General features: G+C 42.2%; 1 protein-coding gene across 1 annotated transcript in view; it reads right to left on the reverse strand.

Annotated features, from left to right (window-relative positions):
• The window catches only part of ITGA9 (integrin subunit alpha 9), a 214,506-nt gene that overhangs the window by 171,018 nt on the left and 16,051 nt on the right, over nt 1–27,437 (reverse strand). Inside the window, exons 5-14 of the mRNA XM_052693234.1 lie at nt 21,914–21,981; nt 18,723–18,852; nt 17,721–17,806; nt 15,271–15,339; nt 11,928–12,065; nt 9,786–9,891; nt 9,339–9,433; nt 6,634–6,724; nt 6,070–6,115; nt 2,986–3,140 (exon numbers count right to left, since the gene is read on the reverse strand). Coding sequence (XP_052549194.1) covers nt 2,986–3,140; nt 6,070–6,115; nt 6,634–6,724; nt 9,339–9,433; nt 9,786–9,891; nt 11,928–12,065; nt 15,271–15,339; nt 17,721–17,806; nt 18,723–18,852; nt 21,914–21,981 — 984 coding nt within the window. The remainder of the gene's footprint in view (nt 1–2,985; nt 3,141–6,069; nt 6,116–6,633; nt 6,725–9,338; nt 9,434–9,785; nt 9,892–11,927; nt 12,066–15,270; nt 15,340–17,720; nt 17,807–18,722; nt 18,853–21,913; nt 21,982–27,437) is intronic.

Genomic DNA, 27,437 nt, shown 5'->3' on the forward strand with positions numbered 1-27,437 from the left:
ACAAGTTCATACTTCTGAAGACCACGGTCTGCAAGCAGCATACACAAAAGGGATAGGAAATATACAGTCACTGGATTAGTAAACATCAACTCCCAGATAGCTATTACATGACCAATAGTGCTGCAATTGCTGTTGGGGGAGAAAAATAAGAGTGGGAATGGTTTACATGCAAGCTTAAGACACTGCTAGGAGAAGATAGCTTTTCTTCCCAAGACTGTTAATGACACAATCACTAATTCACATAAGCACTGCAGACAAAAGAATGCTGCCTGCACATACACCTTGACTTTCTAAACATTCTGTAGTAGGTAACCAACATTAGCTGCTCAAAAGTCAGAGAAAAGCCTCAAAACTGCCCAACCTGCAGTTTCGAGAGTCCACACTGACAAAGAGAGTATTTCTTTAATACAATATTCCTCCTTTAATACAATATTCCTCCTTTAATACAATATTCCTCCCTTAGCAGAGCAGCACTTTCAGTGAGCACTGTACTCTCACTGCCTCACTTATCAGACAGCTCCCAGACATCTGAAGCTGAGACCTCTCAGTGCCTCTGCCACAGAACTTAACCATAGCATTTCAAAATGTCTGCGTGCCTTTTAGAGTCCAAACTGGACAGCAATGTACTTAGAGGAATATTTTTTCCCCATATTTAGCCACATAGATGAACAGTTGTAACAGTTCCATGAATTGTTCCACCCTTTGTTAGTTGATACTCTTCAACTACAACATAATTAAAATGGCCTGTTAGATTACAAACTGAAAGCTTGTTTGAGATACTGTATCCAAATCATATCCCTGAGGGCTTTTATCCATTCAGATTGTTCTGCCTGCAATGTTTTCAAGACTATTCACTTTACAAGAAGCATTGTATAAAAAGACAATGGTTGGAAGTATTATAATCATTATAATCTACTTAATAGAATAAAAATTCCTCGCAATGAGGCAGATGTTAGCCACCAGAGAAGATGCACATGTACTTTCACCACAATAAAAATCAAGAGTACAGTTTGTATGACCATGCAGAGGAATTCAATTGGCTTTTACAGCGAAGCAGAAGATAGCCCTTCTGTGAAAAAGGGGAACATGGATTTAAAATGAGACAAAGATGGACCATTTATGAGCCACAGGTGATGCGATATTAAAGCAAAAGGACACATTTTCAACAGTATCCCTAGAAATATTATTTAAAAAAAAAAAAAACCACCAAAAAACTGAGATATTCAATACTTCTACTCATGAATTTAAAGACACAAGTAAACATCCCTAGAACACCCAAGGACAAGTTGTTTCTAACTGACAGAAGATGAGAATATCTAAAAAGCAAGCAAACAAAAACATCACTGTTTCAAAGCAGGCATTTGTCTGCAAAGAGCCTGCCATCATTTACAGGGAAGGAAAAGGTGGAAATAAAAAATAGGAAATAATAGGAAATAAAAAAACAATAAAAAAAGGAAATAAAAAATGATGTTTCAGTTGTATCTGTCTGTTAGAATCCAGAGGTATCTTCAATAACTGTTTCTTGGGCTTTCAGGTGATAGAGTGCTGAGCTGCAAAGAGCGACTCCAACAAGCTGCTTCTACTTCTTACTCCATGTGAATGGTAGGAGAACAAGAGCACTACCATTCCTAAAGCATGGCCAAGTTAAAACAGTGTGGCTAAGCTAAATAAATCCAGACTTCACGGTATTTAGAAACACTGTATCTATTCCATAAAACTTAAGACAATACCTAAGACTTATAAACATTGCAATGTAAAAGACATAGGCAATAAATTAATGTAGTCAAGATGTAATGGTTGGCACAATTACATACCTTATACAATTCCATTCACCCAAAAAACTCAGTGTGGTTTACAGTAACTAAGTAACCTGGAAGATATTCTTACAGCCAGTAGAATTCTGGGATATTTATAACCATTTTACAGATGGGTAAACTGATGCACTGAAAAGGATTTGTTCACATCTGGCAGTGAACAAATATGAATCTGAACACCCGTAGTTCGGATTTACAGTGCTCCATTTCAAGAGCTCCTTGTAGATTTTCAAAGACTATTCATCCAGAGCAAATCACAGTTGCTTTCTGATAACAATGACAGAGGATATGTACACAAAAATGCATTATCAACAGGCAGAGGGAACATAAACTTTCAAAGCATCGGTTGATTCTGTGGTCTCTGTGCTTGCAGTAAGCCTAAAGATACCTTCCTCTTCTTTCAGTGAAAACTACCCCAGTATTACCTCATCCTCTGAATGAATGCTGTTCATCTGAATGAAATGAACGCTGTTAAACCTGTGGTTTAACCTGGCAAGTGGCTCAGCACCACACAGTCATTCACTCACTCCCCCTCTTCCTGGTGAGATGGGGCAGAGAATTAAAAAAAAAGAAAAAAAGAACTTGTGGGTTGAGATAAAAGCATTTACTAACATCGAGAAAAGGAAAAAGAGAATAGTTATGACTGCGTATATATGAATGTATATAACAAGGGATGCACAGGCAATTGCTCACCACTCCCTGATCGATGCCCAGCTAGCTCCCTGAACAGCAGAAGTGGCAGATGAACTCCCCCATCCTGTCAAAAACACCTTCTGCATGATGACACTACAGTACAGTATGGGATATCTTTGTTCAGTTTAAGTCACCTGTCCTAATCCTGTTCCCTCCCTGCTCCTTGGGCCCTTCACTGAGAATGGCCTTGGCACTGTATACACGGCTTAGCAGCAACTATAAACATCGCTGTCCCATCAACATTGTTTCTCCCCTAGAACCAAAACGTAGCACCATACCAGACACTCTAAGGAAAACAATTCTGTCCCAGCTGAAATTAAGACAAATGCCAAAGAAAGCACCTCAGAAGCCTCCAACTTCCTGCAACAGCACCTCACGTCATCACAAAAAGTAATTCTTTAACGGAAAAGTTCTGTAACTGATCCAAAGGTAACCTCAATTCCATGTCAGCCTAAGAGCGCTGGCTCAGGTACCTTACCTATTTCTCCAGGAACATGCTTGCCACTGAAACGAAAGCACGCTGTGACATTGAGGCAGTTAACAGGCTGCAAGCTGTCATGGCACTGAGGAGCTGTGATATTGATGGACGCTGGCAGGAAAATGGAGACATCCATGGTAATGACAGGTCTGGATCTGGAGATCAATACAGAAGCTGAATTGAAGAATCATTCAGAGATAAGTTGCTCAATCAAAAGAAAATAAAGTACACTTGGTAATGTGCACGATTTCAAGTAACCATGAGAAACAGAAGATTGCATTTGAACTCTAAAATGAATTAGCCCTTGACATAGATGGCAAAGACAACTAGGTTCTGAAGGAAAATCAAGGCGTGAGCTTGAAGTTTAATGCCCACATGACACTCCAAACGGGCAGGAGGGGAAATTGTAACAATTATCTCTATCAAAAGTTGCATAAAGTCTTCCTGATGATGGAAAAAAAGTAACAAAATTAGCAATAAAGGATAATAAGCCCGTTTTATCTATTATTGAAGGAGTTTGCATGGTGAACACAGGATAAGCAAAGGCCTTAGGTTTCCACAGAATGATCTACAGTAAAATCTGTGACTCAAAAGTTGAGGTGGGAGCATGAAGTGGGATATGGATCTATGCATGTTTCTTTCTTCTACCATAAGAAGGTCAACAGACACCACATCCACATTTTCTAGAAAAGGGCAACTCTCGCCCAGCAGGTGCTAAGGACTGTACACATACATTTTTCACATTGCAGAACTCAGTTTCGGGAATCACCTGGTGCACTGAGAATGAAAGCTTTCCAGCCCTTAAGTCCTGCACCAAGCTTTTGCTACAGGTACTCCTGGCTGAAGAGACCAAGCAGATCAAGCTGAGGGCAACCAGGGCTTATGTACACCCTCTCACAAGGCATAGAGATGCTGCCAGCTTGGTAGGGAAAAGCAGCTCAGAAATTCAGGTTCTACAGAGCTGCTCCAAGGAAAGACTTCATCCTAAGAACCAACTGTTATTCTCCATGTTTCAGTTCTTTGTGTGTTCATCATGAACATGCTTCTCCAAAACCAAATCCAGTAATTAGAAATAAATACATAAATGAACAAAATTGCAGCAAGCAGTAGAGGCACTTCTAGCACAGTCCCTGCACTCCACAAGGCCATGAGCAAACCACTTCAGGGCTCTCACACCACAAGCCACTTAATTTGGGGGTGTGGGAAAGGGGGAGTAGTGAGCAGGGATTGTAGTCACACCTAACTCATACTGACTAGAGCAAGCTGCACAGCAATCTCTGAGACAGCTGCTCAGACTCCTTTACCACAGCCTGAAATAAAAGCCTAAGTTTGCCTTTCGAGATGGAAGATGGAGATAGATGCTAATCGTAGAAATACATACAGTAGTAGGGGGTGGCAGAGGGAAGGAAAGAGAAGAAAAAAGGAGGAAAAATAATGAGATTCCTAGGAGCTGTCAAACTATGGAAATTACTCTCTAAATGCTTGGGGAGAAATAAAGAAGTAAACGTTGTAATCGATCTAGAAAAATATTTCTTCTAGAAAGAAGAAATTTATCCAGTCATGATGCACTGTTTGATTTTTCCTTAATGTGAACTCACTTGGTTATTCATTGGAAAAAACAAACTAACTAACTAAACACAACACATCCATTAAATGGCCAAATGCACACCCAAGCAACACAGTAACTGCAATCTGCCCCAAGCCCCACGCCTTCCACAAAAGCCTTTAATATCACTTGGCAAAATGTTTGTTGGTTTTGGCCAACAGACTTTACAAAGGCTTCTGAAAGAAGAAAAAGTTGATTTCTTCATCTTAATCTCAATCTAAACAGATTCCTCTAAAGAGACACACTCTGAACTGGCAGCAGAGGCCATTAATCTGTCCACATAATTAGTAATACTCAATTCTCCCCAGAAACGTACAGGCAGCAACCGAACACTTTGATGGAGATCACTACCCTGCTGCAATGCACACTGCCTTATCTTTCTGATCGCCTTTCTCCATTCTGCAAGGAACAACAGTACAGGAGAACCTGACACAGCTGTTCTTTAAACAGTTTCACAGAAGCAGGGCTGTGAGGTCCTACCTCAGGCCTTCACACAGCATTTTACAGAGAGGTAATTGGCTGCCTCTGCTTGCATGATGATGGCATAGAAAGCCCTTCAGAAGACTTGACCACTTGCTACACCTGTCATTTCTTTCTCCCTGTCTCTCTATCTTGCTCTTTCTCAAATGGAAAGAGAGCCACAATTTCCCTGCTTTTAACAGCAGGTAAGCTGGCACAGCTGTTCAGCAGTTCAAGCATTTGTCTGGATAGCCTTCCCACACCCCTGTATCTTCCATTAAGACGCAGGTATTTCCACTTCTAATGACACCTTGTTACTGGCAGAAATTTTCTATTAAATATTTACAAGTGAAATAATGGAGTCATTGGCAAAATTAAAACTTCCCATTCCTTTCCCTAGGTCTGTGGGCCTCGAGCCTGCTCATACAGTCTGCTCCCACTGGAGTAATTTGCTGAACCAAGCTGTCACATCTCTCTCCACCTGATGAAACATGCTATTTCATTTAATGCCTACAACTGAATAGTAACCCAAATGCTGTGTGTATTCACTTCTCTATATTTAATTTCCTTGAAGTCTTACTTCATCCTGCGTCTCACTCTAACTCGCAGAATTAAATTCTGGCATCATATGCAGCTGGCTTTTTGCTACGCTCTGTTTCCTTAAATCATAGTTTATGTACTTTATGTACATACAAGAACAATAAAAAAAACTTCTCACAAACTTGGAGTGACCTTTCTCAAAAAGCAGAGATGCAACATATCTCCTTAACCCATTAGTTTCTTCGCAGCCTTGAGAAGCCTACGGTTATCCCTCAGAATTCTGCTTAAATTAAAATGCATGTTCTTCAGTGCTAACCAGGTGTAATGCTATGCTTGAAAAACAATCCAGTTTGCTGTTTCTGACTCCAATAAATTAAGGAGAAAATCTGTGGGGTAGAGGAGATAGACCACATTAGATATAAACAGAAAGCAGAAACAACACTAAAACAGCAGTGGAGCACAAAACACATCGATCTCACCTTAGTAGTACAGCATGGTCTGACAAGAAGGCTCCAACAGTCATATCTGAAATGTTTGTAATGTTTAGACAATTAGAGGCAATTTAGACAAGAGAGATGCAGAATTCACTTCTCACCACCAAGTCAGTTGGTAAATTACAAAGCATGCATTAGAAAATAAGTGCTTTCCGGGCTAGAATCAACCAGCTAGTCCCTTATTATGTCCAAAACATAATAACAGGCTTAAGTCTGCAACGACACTTCACTTCTACTTCAGAATTTATTATTATCATTATCACTACATTTTTGTACATTTATCATCATGACTGAGCAGCTTCCCAGCAACTTACAACGCTTGTCAGGATACCAAGCACTCCCTACTTTAATACCTGAGTTCGTTACCATGACTGCCCAAACATCTGAACTAAGAAATAAGTTGAATTTTTATCAGGAGCTTTAGATAACACAGAGAGTAGGCAGGAACACAGAGAGCATCAACAGCCTCCCATAGCTGTGAGAACTAGCAACCTGGAAGCTACCAGCTCCACTGCTCTCCATCCTGCTGCTGTGAAGTAGCACACATACCTGGATAACCATTGCCATCCATATCAACACCCCCTGATATGGACTGCCCAAACATCCGCAGCGTTGGGTTTATCGTCTGCCCAGACAGCTTCTGCAGTGGAAAACATACCAAGTGAAATCACTCACAGTCAGTAACACAGAGATGCCTCTGATAAAAAAAGAAACACCTTGGAGCCTGATTTTCATGGGCTGGGAGTGCCACACATCTGCAGGAAGCCCTTCTGCTCAGGGCTAGGAGAGGCCAGCATTGGCTTACACACCTGCATTGCAACCCTCGTGCAGACCCAAGACAAATAAAGAGTACATCAAACACATTTCATAAGGGAAAGGAGGAAGTTCAACTGTGTCCCAGAGATTTTCCTTTCTTCGTTGTTGTTTTTTTTCCTCATTACTTTCATTCATGTAAATAAAAGTTTGAAGCAGCATCTTTGCAAAATTAATGATTAAGAGAAACAGAAAACCCTGTGCAACCATTTCTTTTCACAAAGTTTGCTAGCATACTCCAAGCCAAAATGATTAATTTTCACCCCACTTGAAAATTTGTTTTTCATCAACTATTATGCAGTATTTTGTGTCAGTTTAGAAGCTGTACCTCATTTCTGCCTCCCCAACGCGGAGATTAATTAGTTCCTAACATCACTTCTTTCTTTCAATTACTAACAAAAAACTTTCTCTAAACAATTTGAATTGCAAATGCCTTTTTCTAAAGCAAACTAATACACCAAAATCTCTTTCTCTGTGGCAATTCAACTTCTCACAGCCCTTACTCATTATGCTGGGCCACCAATGCAAGACCTGAATTCAAACCAGCATCTGATTACAGAAGCTGCAGACTGAAGAAACCCATCCCACCAAGCGGTTGTGAGGCTGCTGGTGGTTCTTCACAGCCTGAGACATGTGGCCCATGGGATCTTCCTGCACAAAATCTGACAAAAGGTCAGACAGGAACTGTGTGGAAAAAAAGGACACCAAGGTGAGGGGAAGAAAGACATTCTGGCATCTGCACCCTGACAGCCAGCTTAAAGGATCCCAGTGCTCTGTCATGTTCAGATCCCCCTGGTCTCCCACCCAGGGGTAGATAAGGCAACTGGAGGGCACTTCCTCCCCATATTACATCACATTCTGGGGCAGGAGTTCCTAGTTAGTGTGGTGCATCCTGCCTATCACATCCCAACAATCTGCAGGTTGTTACGGTACAGAAGGTAGAGGTACGACAGTAACCTAAGGCAGCACCAATGATCAGCAATGGGAATGAAGAAAGGTGGGGGGAAAGCTAACAAAAATAAATGAGTGAAAATGCATACCCTGCAGCCACCATCATGCACCTCTCTTGGCTGATTTAATCAAGGAAATCCAGCACATTAAGACGGCTCAGGGGTACAGTAATAGGATACAAACCCTTTCACCTTTAGGTTCAGATCCAGGGCAGACAGGTAAAAAAGTGAAGCTGTTACCAAGTTTCTGGTGTTGTATGCAGGAAGTGAATTGGTGGTTTGCTGTTCCTGGGAAATGGCACAAAAATAGTGCCTTCTCAGGGAAACAGTGCCAAGGCACCCTGCCACCTTCTGGAGCTGGGCTCTGTCCCTCCAGGGCAAGTGGAGAGGCATGCACTGTGTCTGCTGCCTTTGCTGCTCCAATTAGGAGGGTGGGATAGCAAGAAGGATGTTTTCCTTATCACCCTGCTGATCTGGTCTCTTCCAAAAACGTTGCATTTCCCTATGAACGACCCCCTCAAAAAACCCCAAACCCATATCAAGTTCCTGACTCTCTTCAGCTGAAATGCTCCAGCCTTTGAACAGCCTGAGAACCCCACAACCAGCAGCTCTCAGCAAAAAATGGGCAGAGATGTCCAAATGCCACAAATCAGTGCATTTTATAAGCATCCATAAAGAAACATTCAACTTCCTTTTTGAAAAAGCAGTGCATGACATACACATGCTAAAAGGAAGGACTGCACTTCGATGGTCTGTCAGAAAAGCCTCCACTATAAACCACTAAATTCTTTTAATTCTGCTTAAACTGATTTACTGTGGAGGATCTCACCCAGCAACAAAACAAAACAGCCAGAACTTCAAACACATGGACAAAGGGAGGGAAGACTTAGGCTCTGGGAAAAAAGAAACGTGCTAGACAGAGACAAGGGGACACACTGGGCAGTGTGAGCCTATTCCAGCCTAACTTTAACTTCCTAATAGTGGCCAGAAAGGTGGTACCCTTAATCCACCACTGTCATGTACTCTCATATCAACAAGCTCTGTAAAGGCAATTCTGGGGAGAATGAAAGAGAACTTAGGTCCTCTTCCTTCTCATGGTCTGTCTTCGTGGGAAGAAAGCACAGCCTCCTGACTCTCACTGGCCATTCCATCATTTATATATGCAAAATTTTCACTTCAAATAGAGCTATTACTTCTAAAAACTGACACTGAAATCCCAAGACTTCATCTGTTTCAAGCAGAAAGCTACAAGAAGTAAGACTGTAACAAATGACAGAGAAAAATATCTCCTGACTAATAGTATTTTACCTCACAGCATAGATACAGACAAACCTTGGGAGAAGATAGCATCAAACTGGGACTGAGAAAACAATGCAGAGCTTGAACTGCATGAGGCTACCTATAAGGGGACCCCTAAGTATAGCTAATTTCTGCAGGTCCCAGGAAAAAGATTTCAGTCAGATACTGTAAAAGAGAGCAGGCGCCACGTACCATTGAGTACTGAGGTACAATCCCGTTGGCATCTCCATGATAAATATACACTGCTCCTATGTAGTTATCCTCCTTAGGTGCCCCGATGGCAACATCTGTAAAACAATTCACATGACAATCGTTCCATCTCCGTGCAAAGGGATAATACCCCCATCTCTTGTGATGACAACCTGCAGCAACACCAGCTCAGCCTTAATGGAACAGCACGCCCTGAGTGGCCTGGAAGAAATAAATTCAGGCGTACAGAGAGCAGGTCAGTTTCCAGGTCAGCCCTTAATACGTGCTGCCAAAAGTAAGGCACCATCACCAACGGCTTCGCTCTCATCCACTGTTATCAAACACAGCCAGATGCCAAGGACTTCAGCAGGCAAATCCTAAGCATGAGCCCAGGGAGGAGTTGAGCAGCACGACCAGCCCCACCGACATCTCTTGGGAAAAGGCACCAACCTGGGAACCCATCGTCATCGATATCACCAAGGGCAGCAATGCTCTCCCCGAAGTGTGCGTTGTAGGCCCCATCGCCAGCCAGGACAAGCTGCTCATCCAGCACACCCTAGCAAACAGGAAATAAAGCAGGCTCAGGGGAACCCTGCCTCAGGAAGCAGGGGCAGAGCTGTGAGATGACTATCGCCCTCACTGCCAAGGAGTCCCCTTTCAGTGTAGGTCAGCTGGGTGCTAAAAATTGAAAGGGTTAATAATAAAACCAAAAAACAGAGAGCAGGCAAACGATAAGATAAAAACAAACCGCAAAGTTAACTAAACGATAAATCTAAATCGCACAGACTGAGCTCGTGAAGATTTCAGACATCTAAAATGTAACAGCTCAGATTTTGCTCCACTGGCAGACTTCATCTGAGGAGTAAAAGCCTCCATCCAGGCTTACTCAGCTAAACCTCAGTGAATCAAAGAGAATTCTTCCTTACGCAGAGAACACTTGGGCAACTGGATTTGAAACTTTTTCAAGTATTGGATGGAAGGATTAAAGCAAACTCCCCAAAAAGCTTTCTGAATTGAAGAACAAGGAAAAAGCTTTAATGAAATAAAGAGACAGAGAAAACATCAGAATAAATCAACTTTGTATTCACATGCCATGAGAAGCCTTATATGGATCTGGTATTTCTTGCCACCCACTTTCTGGTCACATACATAAGCCTCAGTTTTTTGCAGTCCTCCCTCAAGGGGAAAGGAACATTTCCACAAGAAAACAAGATTTAGTTACACAATCCAGCTCTGTATCCACCTCAAGGGTTGTTGGCTTTTGTTTTGTTTTGTTTTTGCTTCCTTTGTGAATGAGGGTAAACTGCCCTCTGGAACATGTAATAAAATCTTTTTCTTGGCTGCAGGGAGTTGCTGACTTTAAGAAAATCCCACATAATGAAATTGAAATACAAGAGAAGAGATACTCGGGCCCATATGTGCAATTCATTTCTCTGCAGTCCTCCTAAGAAAGGGAAAAATGTAAGTATGCTATACCCAGCATCACTATGCATGCCTGTAGTACAACGCAGTGTTCTCTGATTCACTGCAATGAACTCTTAAGCACTGGTGCCTGCAGAATGAAACTGCAAGCTTTAATGGCCACATCCCAAAAGAAAGTCCACAGTCCTGGAAGCCACTACTCTTTCAAGTAGTTCTTGTTGAAGGTGTTTTCTTATTTAACTTTTATCTTTTATAAACTGAATCCATGTATGCTCTCACTGTTAGCAAGAAGTATTAGGTATAAATTGGCTCAGCACTGGGGACTTTTTCCGCTGGATGATCTAGCTGCCATACTCCAATATATATATTGGGCAATCTGGACATCAAACTGAAAAAGTAAAGCTCATTTAAAGGAGAAGCACTAACACAAAATAAAACTACACCAAAGACAACTCGCAAGTCTCTCAAATGTTTCCTATAAGGCTTGCACTGACTGCTGTGTCTCACACAAACTTTAGAGCTGTTAAAATTCTGTTGAAGCAAATCAATTTAGTTTTAGTATGTAACAAGTTCCCCTCTGAGACAGCAGGTTTTGGACCTGAATGTTACTTGTGCAATAAGCAAGCATTCATTGTTTTCCTATAAATAGAACGTACTAATGATGTTGTTTTAGTGACAGAAGAGAGTTCAGACATTTCCAAAACTGCTGTTGGCACACAAGAAATCCAACAGTATCAGCTGATAGGACCTTCCCACCACAGGCCACGGTGTGAAGATAATGTGAATTCAGTCTCTGCTCTCCTCGCATAAGGAATCCTAAATCCCCAGCCATTTCTGTTCCCATTTGTAGGTCCCAGCGACCACCCAAAAGACAAAGTAAAACTCAGTCAAAGCAGCTGACTTCACTCGGTTTTGGCACTGAAATCATGCACAGCCACAAGTGCCGCAAAGTTTCAACATAAAACCAGAAACTTTCCCAGACCTCCTTGAAAGATTCACAACTCTGTGATGAATGTGGGCTGGTCTCTGGGAAACCATGATACCAGATGAGTTTTCCATGACTGCATGTTACAGAGTTTCAGCGTGCGGAGCTGGAGGGGACATCAGCTTTACCCTGCCCAGACCCACACCCATAAAATCCCTTACCAAGTAATTCCTGGACATACTCACGTTTCCTCTGTTGATATAGACTGTGACTTGACCCTCATCTCTGATCTCAGAAAACATAGGTGCTCCGACCAGCAGGTCTGACAACCCGTCAGAATTCAGATCAACTGCACATAAGGAGGAGCCAAAGTAAGAGCCCATCTGTAACCAAGCCGAGTCACAACAAAGCATTCAGTATCTGCCCACACACAGGAGGAAATCATTTAGGCGTGTTTTTTGTTTGCTTCTTTTTTAATTTTTTATTTTCATTTCAAATGATGACCTGCTGCTTTATCGCTCACAAATACTCCTACAGAGAAACCCGAGGGGATACTTAGGGAATAACTGGCAAGAATTTAACACTTTACTGTAACAGTGCATCATCTCGCATCCTCTATCAGAAAAATACACTTTTTTCTTTTCTCTTTTTTTAACTTTGGCATGTGTTTAAATGAGACACCCAGGCCCTCCTAGCCTAGCTTTCGCTGGTCAAATGCTTAAAACCAGCAATAGGGTGAAACAAGTTTCCTAAACAAAGACCTTACTCGTGATCACTCACACCTAGTACTACACTTCCTAAAGAGCTGAACTTTCCACACAAGAAATCCTCTGAAAAAAAACTAAAGAAAAAGAAAAGGAAAATAAGGGGAAAAAAGCCAATGAGAAGAGGCATCTGAAATTACCACTCATTTCTGGAATACTTCCCCCTGCTCTGCTTAAATCAGTCCCCTTCAATTAGCAGTGCTGGCTGTGGGTTTCACTTATAGCTTTCTCTCTCATACACACAGGTGAGTTGACATGGTCAATAAATTGTCATCAGAAAGTTGCCAGTTGATACAGAGAAAACAAGTCACTTTCTATCTCTAATTATTCTTGCTTGATAAAACTAATTTGCTTAAGTTTAAGAAATTCATCACTTTCATTACATCATTTTCAATACAGGTGAATACGAGACGTTGACAATCTTCCAACCAGAACCAACACTGTGAATTTAAAAGCACACAAAATGGAAACCAAAAGCAAGAATGATATTCTGCTCTTAGTTCATCCACTTCTGCTAAGGTACCACAAGGCAAACTCTTTGAGATCAGCTAAATAACACTCACTAAATTAAAAGCAACTTCTGAAGGGAAATTAAAAGGTATTAACTTCATATTTGAACTTGAGAGCTGTTAACATACCAAGGAAAACTGAGGTTACAAAAATAATTACTGAGATTAAGAAGAATGCAGCTCTTCTATATTCTCCTGTTCATCATTGCGGATTCCTGACCCCAAAGCCTTCACAGCTGATGGTTTCTGAGGCATAAGCCAGAGCTACCGGGCACAACAGGAGATGCGCAGCAGCAACTCTACTCCTTACAGTCTGTGAGATTTAAAAGCTGCTACATGTATATAATGGGGTGAGTTAAGGATAGAGTTTCATTCTGTAAGTCAGATTTCTGTGTTTGTGTGGGTTTAAGGTCAGACCTCAAACCTAATTTGATTCCAGCTATTTTCTAGTTTAAGTTCCCTTGTGGATTTTTATTTATTTTATTTTTAATCCACTAAGGTTTTTAAACAAATTTCTCATGGGTAAGGAGTGAAACTTATGCAAAGCATTTCACTATGTGTTTAGACAGTTTTCAGGGGAAGGCTGTTATTTACTTAACTGCAATGTGGTACGTCTGCAATGTGGGTGAGTTCACAGCGCTGTGAGAACCTGACGTTTGTACACTTAACATCTGTAACAAGACACTGCCTTTTCTTTCTTCCTCTCTGCATCTGATTTCCCTGCTCAGCCTCCCACAGGAAAAGAAAAAAAAAAAGGGAAAGAAGAAACTGCCCGCTGTTAAAAGTCTGTCCAACAGGAATGCCAGAGCAATGAACTTTCACACCACTGGGAAGGACACAGCACTTGGTGAGAGTTTTTTTTCCAACCGTTGTTCAGTGCTCAGTGCTAAGCAGGGCTGGTTATATCTCAGTCACAAAACAGAGATTTAAGGTGGGCTGCTCTTAAAATACAATTTTCATTTTGATTTCGCAGAATTTGTAGCAAACGCACTACCGGGAAATAAGGCGGCGACAGCCTAGAAGTACTTGAAGGATGTAAATACTTGATAAGTTAAGAATAATGCCATTAAACTCAAAAAAGAAAGTTCTGGCTGAGATCAAGAAACTTCCTGATAGCTCTGTTTATTTGGCTGAAGAACAGATCTCCAGGAGCAGATCCTTAGGGACATTTAAAAGTTAAAAGGGATAAAAATGAGCAGGAAGCAATCAAGCACAGGAGTTGCCCTCCATGAACTGGGAGAGCTTTTCCTTTCATGATGCTGGCAATTCTGCTACAGTGTAGAGAAAGACAAACTTTTGGAGACTCTCAAACACAAGCTTCTGCATCCACCCACACATCACTGCAGTTTTTACCTATTCCAGGCATGCCTTTGAAGACTGCAATAGTGTTTCAGTGGGGAAAAAAAAAATGAAATGAAACATGGCAATACTTCTAACTCAATACAGTCAAATGCTCGAGATCTTTTTGGAAGGTCTTTCCAGAGCAAGGCACCACCAGCAACCTTTTCTTCTGTATTTCCTCTCATCCCAGGAGAATACAGACAGCTCCATGTCAAGGGTATCTTGTCCTCAGTATATCATTCCCAAATAAACCAACCTATTCTGTTTTTACCTACAGCTGGATGTACTGTCTGCTTCATTCTCCATGTGACACATCTCCAGCAAACCCCCAGGGAACAATGCAGGCTGTTTCCTACTCAAACACAACACTGCACAGGGGAGCTGGATCCCACTAGCATTCACTACATTTCTAAGGAAGAGCAGAGAGCACTAATGCTAATAGCAATACTCAAGACAGATTAATGGCAGATACGGGAAAAATCAATGGCTCTTTGAAGTAATGAAACAGCTCCTCCACACAACAGCATAATTCTCATGTCACTGCCATGTCTCGCTGGGGCAGAGAAAAACAGTGTGTGGCTTTGTGCAATAATCCCAAGTTCCAGGCTACCCAGAGCCACTGGTAACACCCAGTCAGAGGAAATCTCTCCCTCTGGGCTGTGCCACACCTGAGAAAGCAAAAGCCGAAGCTGCCGCTACATTTGTGTGAGGCTAAAGAAACAAGTAAAATTTTCAGCAAGACACTCAATTTCAGTCCCATGGCCACTGAACAGACATTGCAGTCACCATCATTACACAAAAAAAGGGAATACACTTGGTCTGTACAGACTTACGTGTTCAGGAAGGCTGAGGAGTAACAGCATTTGCTTGAAAACTCATGGAGCCGTGAATAGAAAGTGATGCTCTGAGATGATCCTGCCATTATTTCCCCTTCCTCCACCCTCACATGATAGCATACAAATATAAAAGCTCACCTTTTTTCCTGAAGCCTGAAATATTTTTACTAAAGAGCCTGATCGCCTGTCTGTTCTGAAAATATAAACCTGAAAAGCGAAAGAACAGAAAGGTTAACCAATGCTGAAATACAAGCACATGATAGTACAGCACTGATGCTTGCTCAGTGCATGTGCATCATGACCATAACCATGGCTACCATCAAGATCCAATTTCAAGACTATTTATTGCTCATTCTTCTTTTAAAAGGCAAAGTATTGACTTCTCCACTTTCCTGAGGAATCACAGGCCTCTTTTCATGAGAGATGCTTGTACAGTATCTTGTCACCTGCTTTTTTGTGAGTACACACATATGTGCACACATGAGTATTTAAAAGCACCCCATAAAGGAGCCCTCCATGTCACAAACAAGATATATTTGTAGACTTCTAGGGAATGATCAGGGCAAAGTGCTGAAAAGGCATGAGGCTGTTCCCCTTCTCCTGCCAATCCTTCCCTTCCCCAGCACAAGTGCCTGCATGTGCATCATTGCAAAATCCCAGTAGGATCACTCAGTGCATTTGCACTGCTTTGCCTGAAAATCTGTAAATCACAAAACTTCTCGAACACATTCCACTTCTTGCTCGTTTCTGTAGAAGAAATTGCTTACCCAGGAACTCTTAGGGATGAAAGTATTAATACAAGTCCAATCTTGAATCTTTTACCAAAAAAATTAAGACCCAGAGCACATGGCGTGTAGAAAGGGATTCCCTTTAGCAGCAAGGCTGGCTTAGTCAGCATTTGAGACTCCTCCAGCATTGGATAGGCCGTTTCCCAACAGTCCTTAGGATGTCTTTGGGACAGAGGATTTCTTATGTCCAAGGCCACGCAGCACAGCCAAGCACTTGACATATTTGAATATGTGGTGAGTCATTAGTAGGTGGTGAGACAAGAGAGTTCAAAGCCATTCTCGACTGAGAACACAGCATGCATTTACTGCAGATAGTTGCTCTAGATACAAAGAACTCCCCAGTTTTTGCAGCAGCAAGTTTAGCAGCAAGTACGTGGTGCCAGGTGTCACATCTGCAAACCCAGTTTTAATGACACTCCCAGTACCATTTGGGAAATGACTCCATCCCACTAAGTGTCTTGGCTTCCTCCTCAATGGAAAGGGTGTGACAATGATAATCACTTTCTCTGAGGAAAGTGGCAAGGATTAGCTCATTAAAGAGTGTGGAAAGCACAACAGGACTGCTCAGCATAATGTTCTGTATTCAACACCTCTTACTGCTGCCCTCATCATTTGTCCCTGCTACCCATATCCCATGCAAAGGATAGTAACAGAAGCCCCTGCAACCAGAGCAACAGTCATTAACCTACAGAGCCAGCTGCTTCCTCATGGAACTCATGTTAGCAGCTGGGTTTTTAGCCTCTTCCTTGTACAGAATTTAAATGTTTCTCCACTGAGACTGGAAGGGAAATGCACTGGAGCCATTGCAACAGAACACCCAGGATAAGGAATCTGTGGCTTTCCTGTGAACGTCTCCTCAACAGTAACCTAACTGCTATGTCCCCTATGTCCTAGGCATACCAGATCAGATGTACGTACCAAATTCATCCTCTACTTTTATTTCGTTTTCCCTGTTTATCTGCTACTCTCAGGACACTGTTACTGCCAAAAACAATCTAAGCCAAGGGACAGTGTTCCTGCTAATGGACGCCACCCACTCCGTACTGTTACAACTCAGCTACTGCTGATGCCCCTATGGAACAGAAGAGGGAAGAAGATGGAAAGACAGGACATCTCTGCTGAAACACATGGTGGCAGTAAGCCCCCAAAGGACTTTAAAGAGTGGAGAAAGCTGATTCTTTGCATCCCTCCCTCCCTTTCCCTACTCTTTCTCCTCCACCTTTGGTTCAGAAGTGTCAGCGGGGTCCTGGCACAGCCTCACCCTGTTCCCTACAGCAGCCACGTGTCCTGCACAGGAATTGCAGGTACAACACCTCCTGACCACTCACATGCTTACATCTTTGAGATTGTACATCTGTATACCTACAGGAAAACCTTTTGATTTTTTGTTTTTTCAAGAGCCCATCTCCAAGACTTCTGAACACAGCTGGCAGAAACCAATATGCTAGCCTACTAAGGAGACATCAAAAAGGCTAGTAAATGGCATTTCATGCTACCATAGGTGCTATCCTGAAGAAAATATGGAACCAATCAGAATGCAGAGCACTATCAAATGTATGAAGAAAGCAAGGATTGAGTGGGAGAGAAAGGGAGGGAGGAGGGATGTTAAGGACCAGAGGGCACAGGTGGAGAAAATTTGCTGACTTCATCAAACTACCTCACCTCTTCCTTGAACAGTGTTCCAAAACTACTCTGCAGACAAAAATCTCCTGGCTTCTCTGACATGTGGGAACTGTGCCAATACCACTCTGTTTGCCCAGTTACATCCAACCACATTATTATTGGGACAAAAAGCCACACCTTTCCGATGCCTCCATCCTGGGGAGCTCCTCCCACAACATCCGTGGTAGTTGGCTGAGAGAAATGGCCTGCTGTCACAGCATATCCTGAGTGGGAGAGGAGAGGATGAAGATAAAGAACAAAAACAGAAAGAAAAAAGAAAAGAGCAAAAGGAAAAAGACTGAGAAACAACTGAGCAATCTAGGGTGTCCTCATCAGGTTTCATTGCTACACTTGAACTGGACCTCACAGCATTACAAAAACATTTTGTGCAGAATACACCAATATTCAGTTCCAGAGCAAAAGGCAACGGGAAATGGCAGCACAGCCTCTGGTACGGTGACAAAAGTCAACAGAAAAAAAGATGTAGGTACTGTCAGCAAAAAACACGCAGAAGTGCATGCAAAGCAGTTACAGAGAACAGTTGGAAAACCGTGAGTCTCACAAGGAAAAAAACAGGAGCATGTAGAGAGAGGAAACAGAGCAAGGGGAGCACATCACTGCATGGAAGCATTACAGTCCCTCATCAGCCAGACAGAAGCCTCCTCCTTTAGTTAAAATGACTGCCCAGAAAAAGTCAGGAAAATTACATACATGCTTTTTTGGTGGAGAGGAGAGCAGAGGACAGTAGACAAAAAGGTCAGAAAAGTTAATGGCCTTAAAAGATTTATGTTTATGTAAGAGTAAAAAAGGGAGGATAGATCAAAGAGCGCATCTGACAGGAGAACAAAGATTTTATCTAATCTGTTACATTAAAATGATATATAATAGCCAAAGAAGAGTGAAGTACTTTCCTTCTAAGGTTGTCTTGCATTTGACTTGATCTTCTGTAAATTATGAGGCTCTTGTCTGCGTTGTAAACATGATAATTCATATCTATCAGTGACAAAACCTACGTATGTGTACATACACTCCTCATTTTGTTATCTCTAAGCAGCATCTTCCAAGTGGTGCTTTTTTTAATAGGGTCTGAACTGTGTTGCTCAGCTAATCCACTCTCACAGCAAGCACAGAGCTGCTTACCAAGGTATGTGTAACGCCTGGCAATCACAGCATCGTCGTTCAGCTTGTAGTACGTGTTGTCAGTGAGATTCAGTACTTTGACTGTTCCTGTCCAGTAATAAGATCCAGGTGCCCCCATGATTACCAGCTCCTGCAGCAGGAAAAACAGCAAGATGAGAAAAGAATGAGAGAAAATACAGGCAATAATCAAAACTGGACAAGAATTTCTGCTTTGTGCAGTAATGGGGAAGGATACAAGATACTAACATAAAACACCAATTATAAGCCTATCTGTAAGAACCTGCATTCTGCAAGCATATATATCTTTCTTTTCAAACATGGAGGCCACTGCACATGTTCTGAAAACATTAAGGCTCCTTTTCTTTAGCTTACTTTTGCTCAGTTGCATTGCAACTTCAATGAAAGGCAATTACAAACTATCAAATTTGCCCCTGCTAACACAAAACCACTTATCCATCTGCTGCCATTCCCAGCTCCCCTCAAGAAGACCCAAAGTCATAAGCAAGGCTAGAAAACATGCAATGACGACACTGCAGATATTTAAACAGTAGCATTGACAGAGAAGGTGAAGAAAGCAAAATAAGGTGAGCATCAAGTGGAATCCTACACCGTTACATTGCTGGGTAACAAAGAATGATGAAAAAACACAGAGCAACACTTGATGTTTTGGCTGCATTTGTCCAGGAAGAGAAAGAGCAGGGATTTTTAATGAGCCCACTGTAAGAAGCAGACATCTCTAAAGGAAATTACTGGTTATATTCTCTAAAGGAACAACTGGTTGAAAACAGTGCTTCCAGTTCAATGCCTTCCTGTTCAAGTTCATCCAAAATGAACTTTTCTAGCTCCTGAGCATTCAGCCCTCAGAGCTCTCTCCCACTGAAGGAGAGTATATATTAGTAAACACTAATATTAGGTTAAAAAAAAAAAAAAAAAAAAAAAAAAAGGTTTTCCCCAAATACTTGGAAAACAACCTAGATTGAACTCGCCAAGACACAGGTTATAAAGAGTAAAAGAGGTCAGTAAAGAAAAGGAAAAGCCTTTCTTCTTCTTTTCCCAGTTACAAAAGGGTGAGAAAAGCTTCTTGTTCTGTTTTTCACACGTGGAAACCTAGATAGGCACGTGAACTCAGTTCCAGGAATTTCTTTGCTATTTTTGTCACAACAATTTGAAAGCAAAAATTGAATGGGTATTTTTTCTAATTGGCTTTTAGTGACAGAAGATCACCATCTCACTCGCTGCTGGCAAAATGGTAGACTTTTTTTCCTCCCCCCCCCCCTTTGCTAGGACAAAGCAGTAGCATGAACCAACAGCATATGACAAAATTAAGACATGAGATTTGTTTATTCATTTATTTACCACGCTACAGTCAAAGGGGGATCCTGTTGCAGGACAACTACTTGTTGTTTTGTGAATTATATCTTCAGCCTAAAAAACCAGACATTATTGACTACCAAATAATTTTATCCAGAAAACAAAGGAAGGGAGGAGATGAAGATGCAGGGTGTGTTCGTGTAGCAAAGCATCCAGCAACCTCACAGCAAATCTCCACCCCTGAAGAACAGCAGATGTGGCTTTAAATACCACAACAAAAGATTTAGTGAAGCCTGAAGAGCACTAAGCTTAAGAAAGTTCTCCAGACTCAGAAAAGACTGAAGACAGCTGCTGTGCTTGACTGATCCCTTCAATACAAACCACGGGTGGACTTGTGGCAAATCAATTCCATGCCCCAGATTCTGGACTGAGTGGCTGCTGTTTCAGGGATGTTAAACAAGAGAATTTCCTAATAAACCTAAGGGCTGTCCCTTACCACATAGGGCTGACCACATAGGCTGACCACATAATCAGCCAAAGTGTGAGATATGCTCAGCCACAGCTTTTTTCCTTGGGAGCAGCCGTGCTCTTGAGGTCAAGGGATCACTGACCATCGGGAACAACACACATCAGCAGCACTGAAAATATGGTAGCAGCTTGCTTCTTTGACCCAAAAAGTGATTTATCTGCATTTCCTGCTCAGTCTGGAAGCAGTGGAGCCACCACAAGGCCCCAGGCAATGAAAGTTCAAAGCTATCTTTTGAACTAGGGAGTAAAGAAGGGTTTAAAGCTCAGGAACAGCAGCAAGCTAGAGAGAACAGAGAAGCCAGGAAACAGCTGCTGCTGCTGAGCATCAAGTTATCAGGCAGAGCCACTGCAGCACCAGCACCTGCCATTCTGGTTTACTTGGACATCAGCTCCTGCCAGAGCAGTGAGGAACATTATTAGTCTGGCTGTATCAGCTTGGACAGCAAGCTCTGTAGCCCAGCACATGTATAGTTAGGAGTGTATACTGCACATGACAGCAACAAGGACCCTGATGTGCACTAAAACAGTTGTGCATTTGTTGTTTTTGTTTTTTAAACCTTGAAACATTTCAAAAAACTTCAACACACACATAAGGGAATCTCTGCCTTAGCTAAAATATGGTTGACAAAGATACAAGCATCCAGCTCTGGATACTATTTTTTTAATTTTTTTTTTAAACCACCTTTTTGAAATGAAGAACTGAAGCATAACTGGAAAAAAAAACGTTTCCTACCTTATGTGTATATGTGTGTGTGTGTACATTTATGTATTCATACAGATCACAGAATGTCAGAGAATTGGAAGGAACCTTGAAAGATCTTGTCCAATCCCCCTACTAGAGCAGGAGCACCAAGATTAGTCACACAGGAATGCATCCAGGCAGGTTTTGAATGTCTCCAGAGAAAGAGACCCCACAATCTCTCTGGGCAGCCTGCTCCAGTGCTCTGTTACCCACAGATGCACATACAGCCACGTGCACGCATGTTCCAACAAACCCTTTGAGGGAAGATTGTTTTAGGTCACCAATGAAAGAAAACAGTTAGCATTAGACACAGAAATCTTTTGGTGTAGGTTTTGAAATGGACATGCAAAAGTATTCTCTGAGGTTAACTTTCAGAGTTTATTCATTCATGTTTGTTCACAGACCTGTCAAGATGAATTCACTTACATTACGAAGCCCTGGATGGACAGGCAGATAGACAGACAGACAGCATAGAGGCAGGAGAGTGTTTGCTGTGTTACTGCAATTAGGCTTCTATGATGGCTGCATTTGAAGGCTCCCTTCCCTGGACACAAGTGCCAGGAGAGCCCACTCACAAACCTAATTCCCACCTCTCAGTACTTCTGCTCACCTCGGTGAAGAAGCCTGCAATCCCCGCCTGGCATGAGCCATGCTCCTCCCCGTACTTCTTCTTATACTCTGGGCAAAAGAAGGAAAGAAGAACTGTTGTCAGTCTGTGGTCATGCAGGTAACAAGGATGCTACCCCACCTCTGCACAGCGGGCAGATCCCACCTGAGTTTCTGTACCACCCTACATGCAGCCTGGAGGCTTCTAAGGGTGGGATGGGGTACCACACAAGTATCACTGGGGGAGAGATGCTTCGGGACACTGGAGTAAAGGAGACAACAACAAAAACATCAAGAAAAACCCACACTTCTCTTAAAAAAATAAATAAAAAAATACACTAAGCTCAAGGCTTGGAGGGGAAGAAATCATGTTCCACCTTGCAGGTTTTTTTTTTTTCCTGAGCACTGCATTGAAATATTTACCATGAGTGCACAGCTTCAGTGTACTGCCACTTCCTGCAAGTTACAATATGTTCCAAAGGATAGAAAAAAAACCTCCAGGAGAAAGAGTAATTCAGGCTCTAAGCAGTCCCTCTGTAGCCTGGAATTTTTTTTTTCCCCTTACAGTGTTGTTAAGCATTATTAACTCATTCCTAAATCATTAAAAAAAAAAAGAAAAAAAAAAAAGCAGGGAATCTGTGAGCAAATGGTGTCTTTGGAACAGTGTAAATTCCTCACAAGTTGCATTTTATCATACTGAGGTTCAAAAATGAATTAACTGCTGCCTTCTCACCGCTTCTTTATTCTACATAACAACACACATAACCTGTAACAGGTAATTATATCTTCTTATATACAGATATATATAAACATTATATCCTTAAGATCTTAGGAAGATATGTATACTGATATAAAATATATATTAAACTGTATTATATGTTTTGCAATACATACATACATTACTAGATACAAAACTATACACTGTATGAAAAAGAGAGAGAAAGGAAGTTGCTACTTACTGTATTTAATCAATACCTGTATTTAATTTTTATAAAAACAAACAAAGAAAAATTAACAACATTCTCTTCCTGCAGTCCTGAGGAAGCTCAGATCCTCAGGGATCTGCAGAAATTGCAGGGGCGCTTGGGAAGCACAGCAGGTCAGTGCAAGCAGAGCAGGGGCTCGCCCTGCTGGCAGGCCCCAATGCCCAGCACAGCTGCCCCAGGCAGATACAGGACTGCCAGAGCAGCCGTGTCCCCAAACACACACCAGCAATGTGCAGCAGCGTGCCCACAGAGCACCAAGAAATGAGTTCACCCTTGGCTGTTCAGGCAGCACCACGGCTCAGGACTGCTGGCTGCTCACGTATAGTTTCTTGCTAAGTCAGGCACACTCCAACTGGAAAAAATATTTGTTTGTAGACACGAATGCTTGTAATTAAGACTGATGAGGGTATGTGGTTTCTCCCTTTTGCATTTGCTGAGAAATACTCCCTGAGCATCCTGAAGCTCATGCTTTCCCTATGGCTGAGTTTCCAGCCTCGTTTGGGATGCACTGCAGCAAACAAGCCCTGCATTTGCACAAATGAGGCAGTTTTGCTTCCAACCACGGTATTTTTCTTCTACCTGACACACTGAGGTACAAACAGATCCTGCCTCCTCCTGAATTCTCCCCTAGTCATGGCAGTCCAAAGGCACCCCCTGACCGCGAACCTTGGCAAGAGGTGAACCCAGTGCAGAGCAATAGGCCTCAAGCAGCCTCTGCAGCTGAGCCCCACTGACAGCGATGGGCTGGAAATGGTGCATTTCTCTACAAAAACAGCATCGTGCTTGGCTCACAGCTTCTTCATGCATCTCCTTCAACCAGTTAATCAATTAAATTTGCTTTAAAGCCAAGGGGGGAAATTGCCATAGATCCTATCTAGCAAATAATTGCACGGAATGGCTCAACATAGCATGAAAGAAACAGAACTTCTTTCTTGGGATTTTTTCAATTTTTTCCATATTTCTCCTTTTACAAACAGGCTTTGCAACACTTCTTCCCAATCCATCCTTCTTCAGCTATTTGACCAAGCTTTGATGACACAGTGCCCAGGTTGTGCCTTACATCACAGCCTCCACAGCACAAACAAAAGCCTCAAACACAACTGTAACTCTCTCAGAGGCTGGAATCTAGCCATATGCAAGCCCTGAACATCCTCCAAACCATAGCTCCATGGAACTCAAGCCAACAGAAGGCTTTCTCTGCAAATGCTTGTGGTAAGTGGCCCAGCTCACACAAGGTGTCCCTTGAACTCAGCTGCAAATACAAACCAAGAGGATGTAAAACTACAGGAGACAACAGAAGAAACAGTAACAGCTTCAGCCATACAACACAGCTACTCAAGGATGAGCCCAGAGTTTTATCCAGTTGTGTGTAACAAACACGTGAGATCACTTCATTTCTGGAGATAAACAGTCTTCCTTCTCATAAAATAAAACAAAAATTAAACTACTACTCCTATCACATCAAGAAGTTTATTGAGCATATTAGCATTGTTTTATAATGGCATATTTTTTCCTACTTTACAGAAGAAACCAAATTCAGATCTAGGAGTAACTTGAAAACCAACACTCCTACATCACAGAACACAACACAGCTGATTTTCATCAGCAACATACATATTAGAAAAAATGAATAGAAACACACATCATTGTTTTCATTGTCAGGCAATGAAAAAACAGTTCACTTTCAAATGAACTGAATGGTGATTGACTGCAATAATGCATTACAAATGGGAAAGATTTGATGGTTTAAATGGTTGTCCATAGAAGCTCATACTTAATAGACAGCATGGCTTTCTTCATGGTTTTTTTCATGGTTATCTGTGGTGTTCTGTTTGTAAGTCATTTATGGTGCCAGTACTGGCTGCTCAAACTAATGGCCACACATTTCACTTAAATAACTAGTTATACTGTGGTTGTAATAGCAGATAGCAGAGAGGGACTGCAGCATTTCAAGTAAATGATGAATCTGGATATAACCATGGCCAAAGAGCAGGACCCAGCACTTGGTCTTGTAGAACTTAGTGACAGTTTGCAAGGGATATCTGAAGCACAGGGCCCCAAACACATCAGATGCTAAGGCTATTTGAGCATTTGAAACTCCACTGAAGTGGAGTGCAGACCAAAATCATGTTTCAAGAGGATACCGACAAAGGCAGTCCTTCATATGGGGGATAGTAGCCCAGTCTGGTCAGACACCATGCTCCTGGACTCTGGCAAAATCCTTCCAGCAGAAAACCCACTCTTCTCTTCACCCTACCTCACTGTCAACAGCATATGAATATCCCCACAAGCAGGTCTCCTTCTCACTCACGCAGTCCAGAGCAGCTCCTCATGTCCTGACTGGTCATATGTCAGCCTCTCAGACTTCAGTGCCCTCACAGAGCCAGCCTTTCCCTCCCAGTCAGCAGATGAGCCCAAAGATCATAAAAAACAAGACTGCTTCTACCTCTCCTTCACCCCAGTGGTGTCACAGCTGTGATACTTGTCACTCACATCATCACCCATTCATTCAAGCCATCAGCCAGCAGGAAACTGTGCAAATATTCATCAGCACACAGCTTTTGCACACCTGAATAGCAGCATTTGCATGAGGTTTAAATATTGCATGCAATGAACTCGGTAGTTTCCACATAGCTGCAAGCAATAACTGCTGCCATGAACAAATCCTTTGTTTTTATGCTACTTTATTGTTCTCACATCTGCCCACAGACCATTCTACACCCCTGATTATGCAGACCACAAGCCACTACACTAACTGCTATGGCAATGGTTGATAGCAAAACAGTAAGATGAGGCTGAGCCTGAGAGATGTGGCTGCCTCTGTGATTTTGAATAACTGCTTAAAAAAGGGAAGAAAAAAAAAAGAAGGAAAAAAAAAAAAGGGGGAGGGTAGTGTATTATAGCCAGAATGATTTTAGTTTATGAAAGCAGTAAGGCTGACTAAGTATTTGGACAAAATAATCCACAAGAAGGATGAGCTGTGATGTGTGATGACTACGAAGACAAATGCCTCTTCTCTGAGCAAATCCAAGTCTATAAGCAAGCCTCAGTATCATAACACAGCACGAGCTTCACTGTGCAATAACATCTTTCATCTACCATCTTCTCAGATAGCATTACAATGGGCAATTGAAATACACTGTCATTTGCACTGAGAGCCTCTTTTTCCCCATCTTTCTGTGTTTCACTACAGTGGGAAGAAAAAGTAGTAATTTTTTTTGACCTAGCATTGTGGTATTGGGTTTGCACCACACCACAGGGATATTTTGATGCCTCCCAGAAAACCAAGTGTGGTTTGGCAAACCTGCTCATCCCTTTGGAGGGCAGGCACGTAAGGATGCGCTGTTCCCCTTATTTACTAACCACATGCCTACCAGCTTTCCCTGCATCCATCACCACAGGACTAGGAAACCACCCCAGCTCTCTCCATACAGCTGGGCTACCTCTCACCCTGGAAGCAGCCACACTTCTTCACTGTAAACTGAATGCATCAGGACAATGAAGATACAGCTACAGAAAAAAGTAAACAAGTGAAAGCTCTGCTTGGAAGACCATGGCTCCAGACCCCACCTATACCTCAAAGGACATCCAGCTCATATAAACCAGATTAGCTCCTACTCAGAAAGACTCCATTTAACTATTAGGCTCGCTGCTGTTCTCATTAGCAATCAATAGCTTCCAGATTTCTGTCAGCCATTTCAGGGAAACTGGACAAGAATAAGATGGATTGAGACCATCGCATTGTTGCACCATTACCATCCAGTCAGGAAACTTCCATTTCCTCTTTGTCTTTAGTTATACAGCCTGTTTTACATGGAAGGAAAACATACTGCATGCATTAAGGATGCCTGTCCAGCAGTCAGATTCCTCTCCCCTTCAGGCACAAGACTTCTGTTACACAAGCTAATAATCCTTCTTGAGGTGTGCACACACAAATGTATGGCAACTGATGTGCACTCAGCTGGCCTGCACGCTTTGCCAGTTGGCAAGAGCCAGCTCTAGCTGTGGATCAGACAGCCACGTTATCCTCTCACCAGGTTTATCACCCTAGATGCACCAATTACAGGCTTCAGCTTTAGGGGCCCACTGGAAGCATTATGCATTGCATTTACTGCTCCTATGAAACCCCCAGCTTCTCCCCCTCAGACTGTTTCTCTTAATCCATAGCGTGTCAGAGTTTTTTCTCCTTCAGAAAGTGAAGGATTGCTGCAAGACGAGTGGATCGTGGCTGATCTCAAACAACGAACCCATCTGTGTGCTGTAACATGGCTATCACCCACACTGGGGATCAGGCTTGTTTTGCTGAAACCTAAAAGTTCCAGGAGCAAACAAGCTCAGCCATCCCTTGTAACACTTCGCAATTTCACGTCTGACAATGGCAGATGGGGGGGAAGAGGGATAAATCAGTCCCAAAACTCCAATTTTCATTCTAGCATGAATTGAAGCTAAGCCAACATTGTACTGCACCAGCCCTGCCAATTTTCCACTGGCTGCTTTGCATACACTAGGCCCACACACTTCTATTTTCTAGCAATTCCTGGC

Source organism: Tympanuchus pallidicinctus, unplaced genomic scaffold, assembly GCF_026119805.1.
Source record: "Tympanuchus pallidicinctus isolate F22 unplaced genomic scaffold, pur_lepc_1.0 scaffold3, whole genome shotgun sequence".
Taxonomy (NCBI): Eukaryota; Metazoa; Chordata; class Aves; order Galliformes; family Phasianidae; genus Tympanuchus; species Tympanuchus pallidicinctus.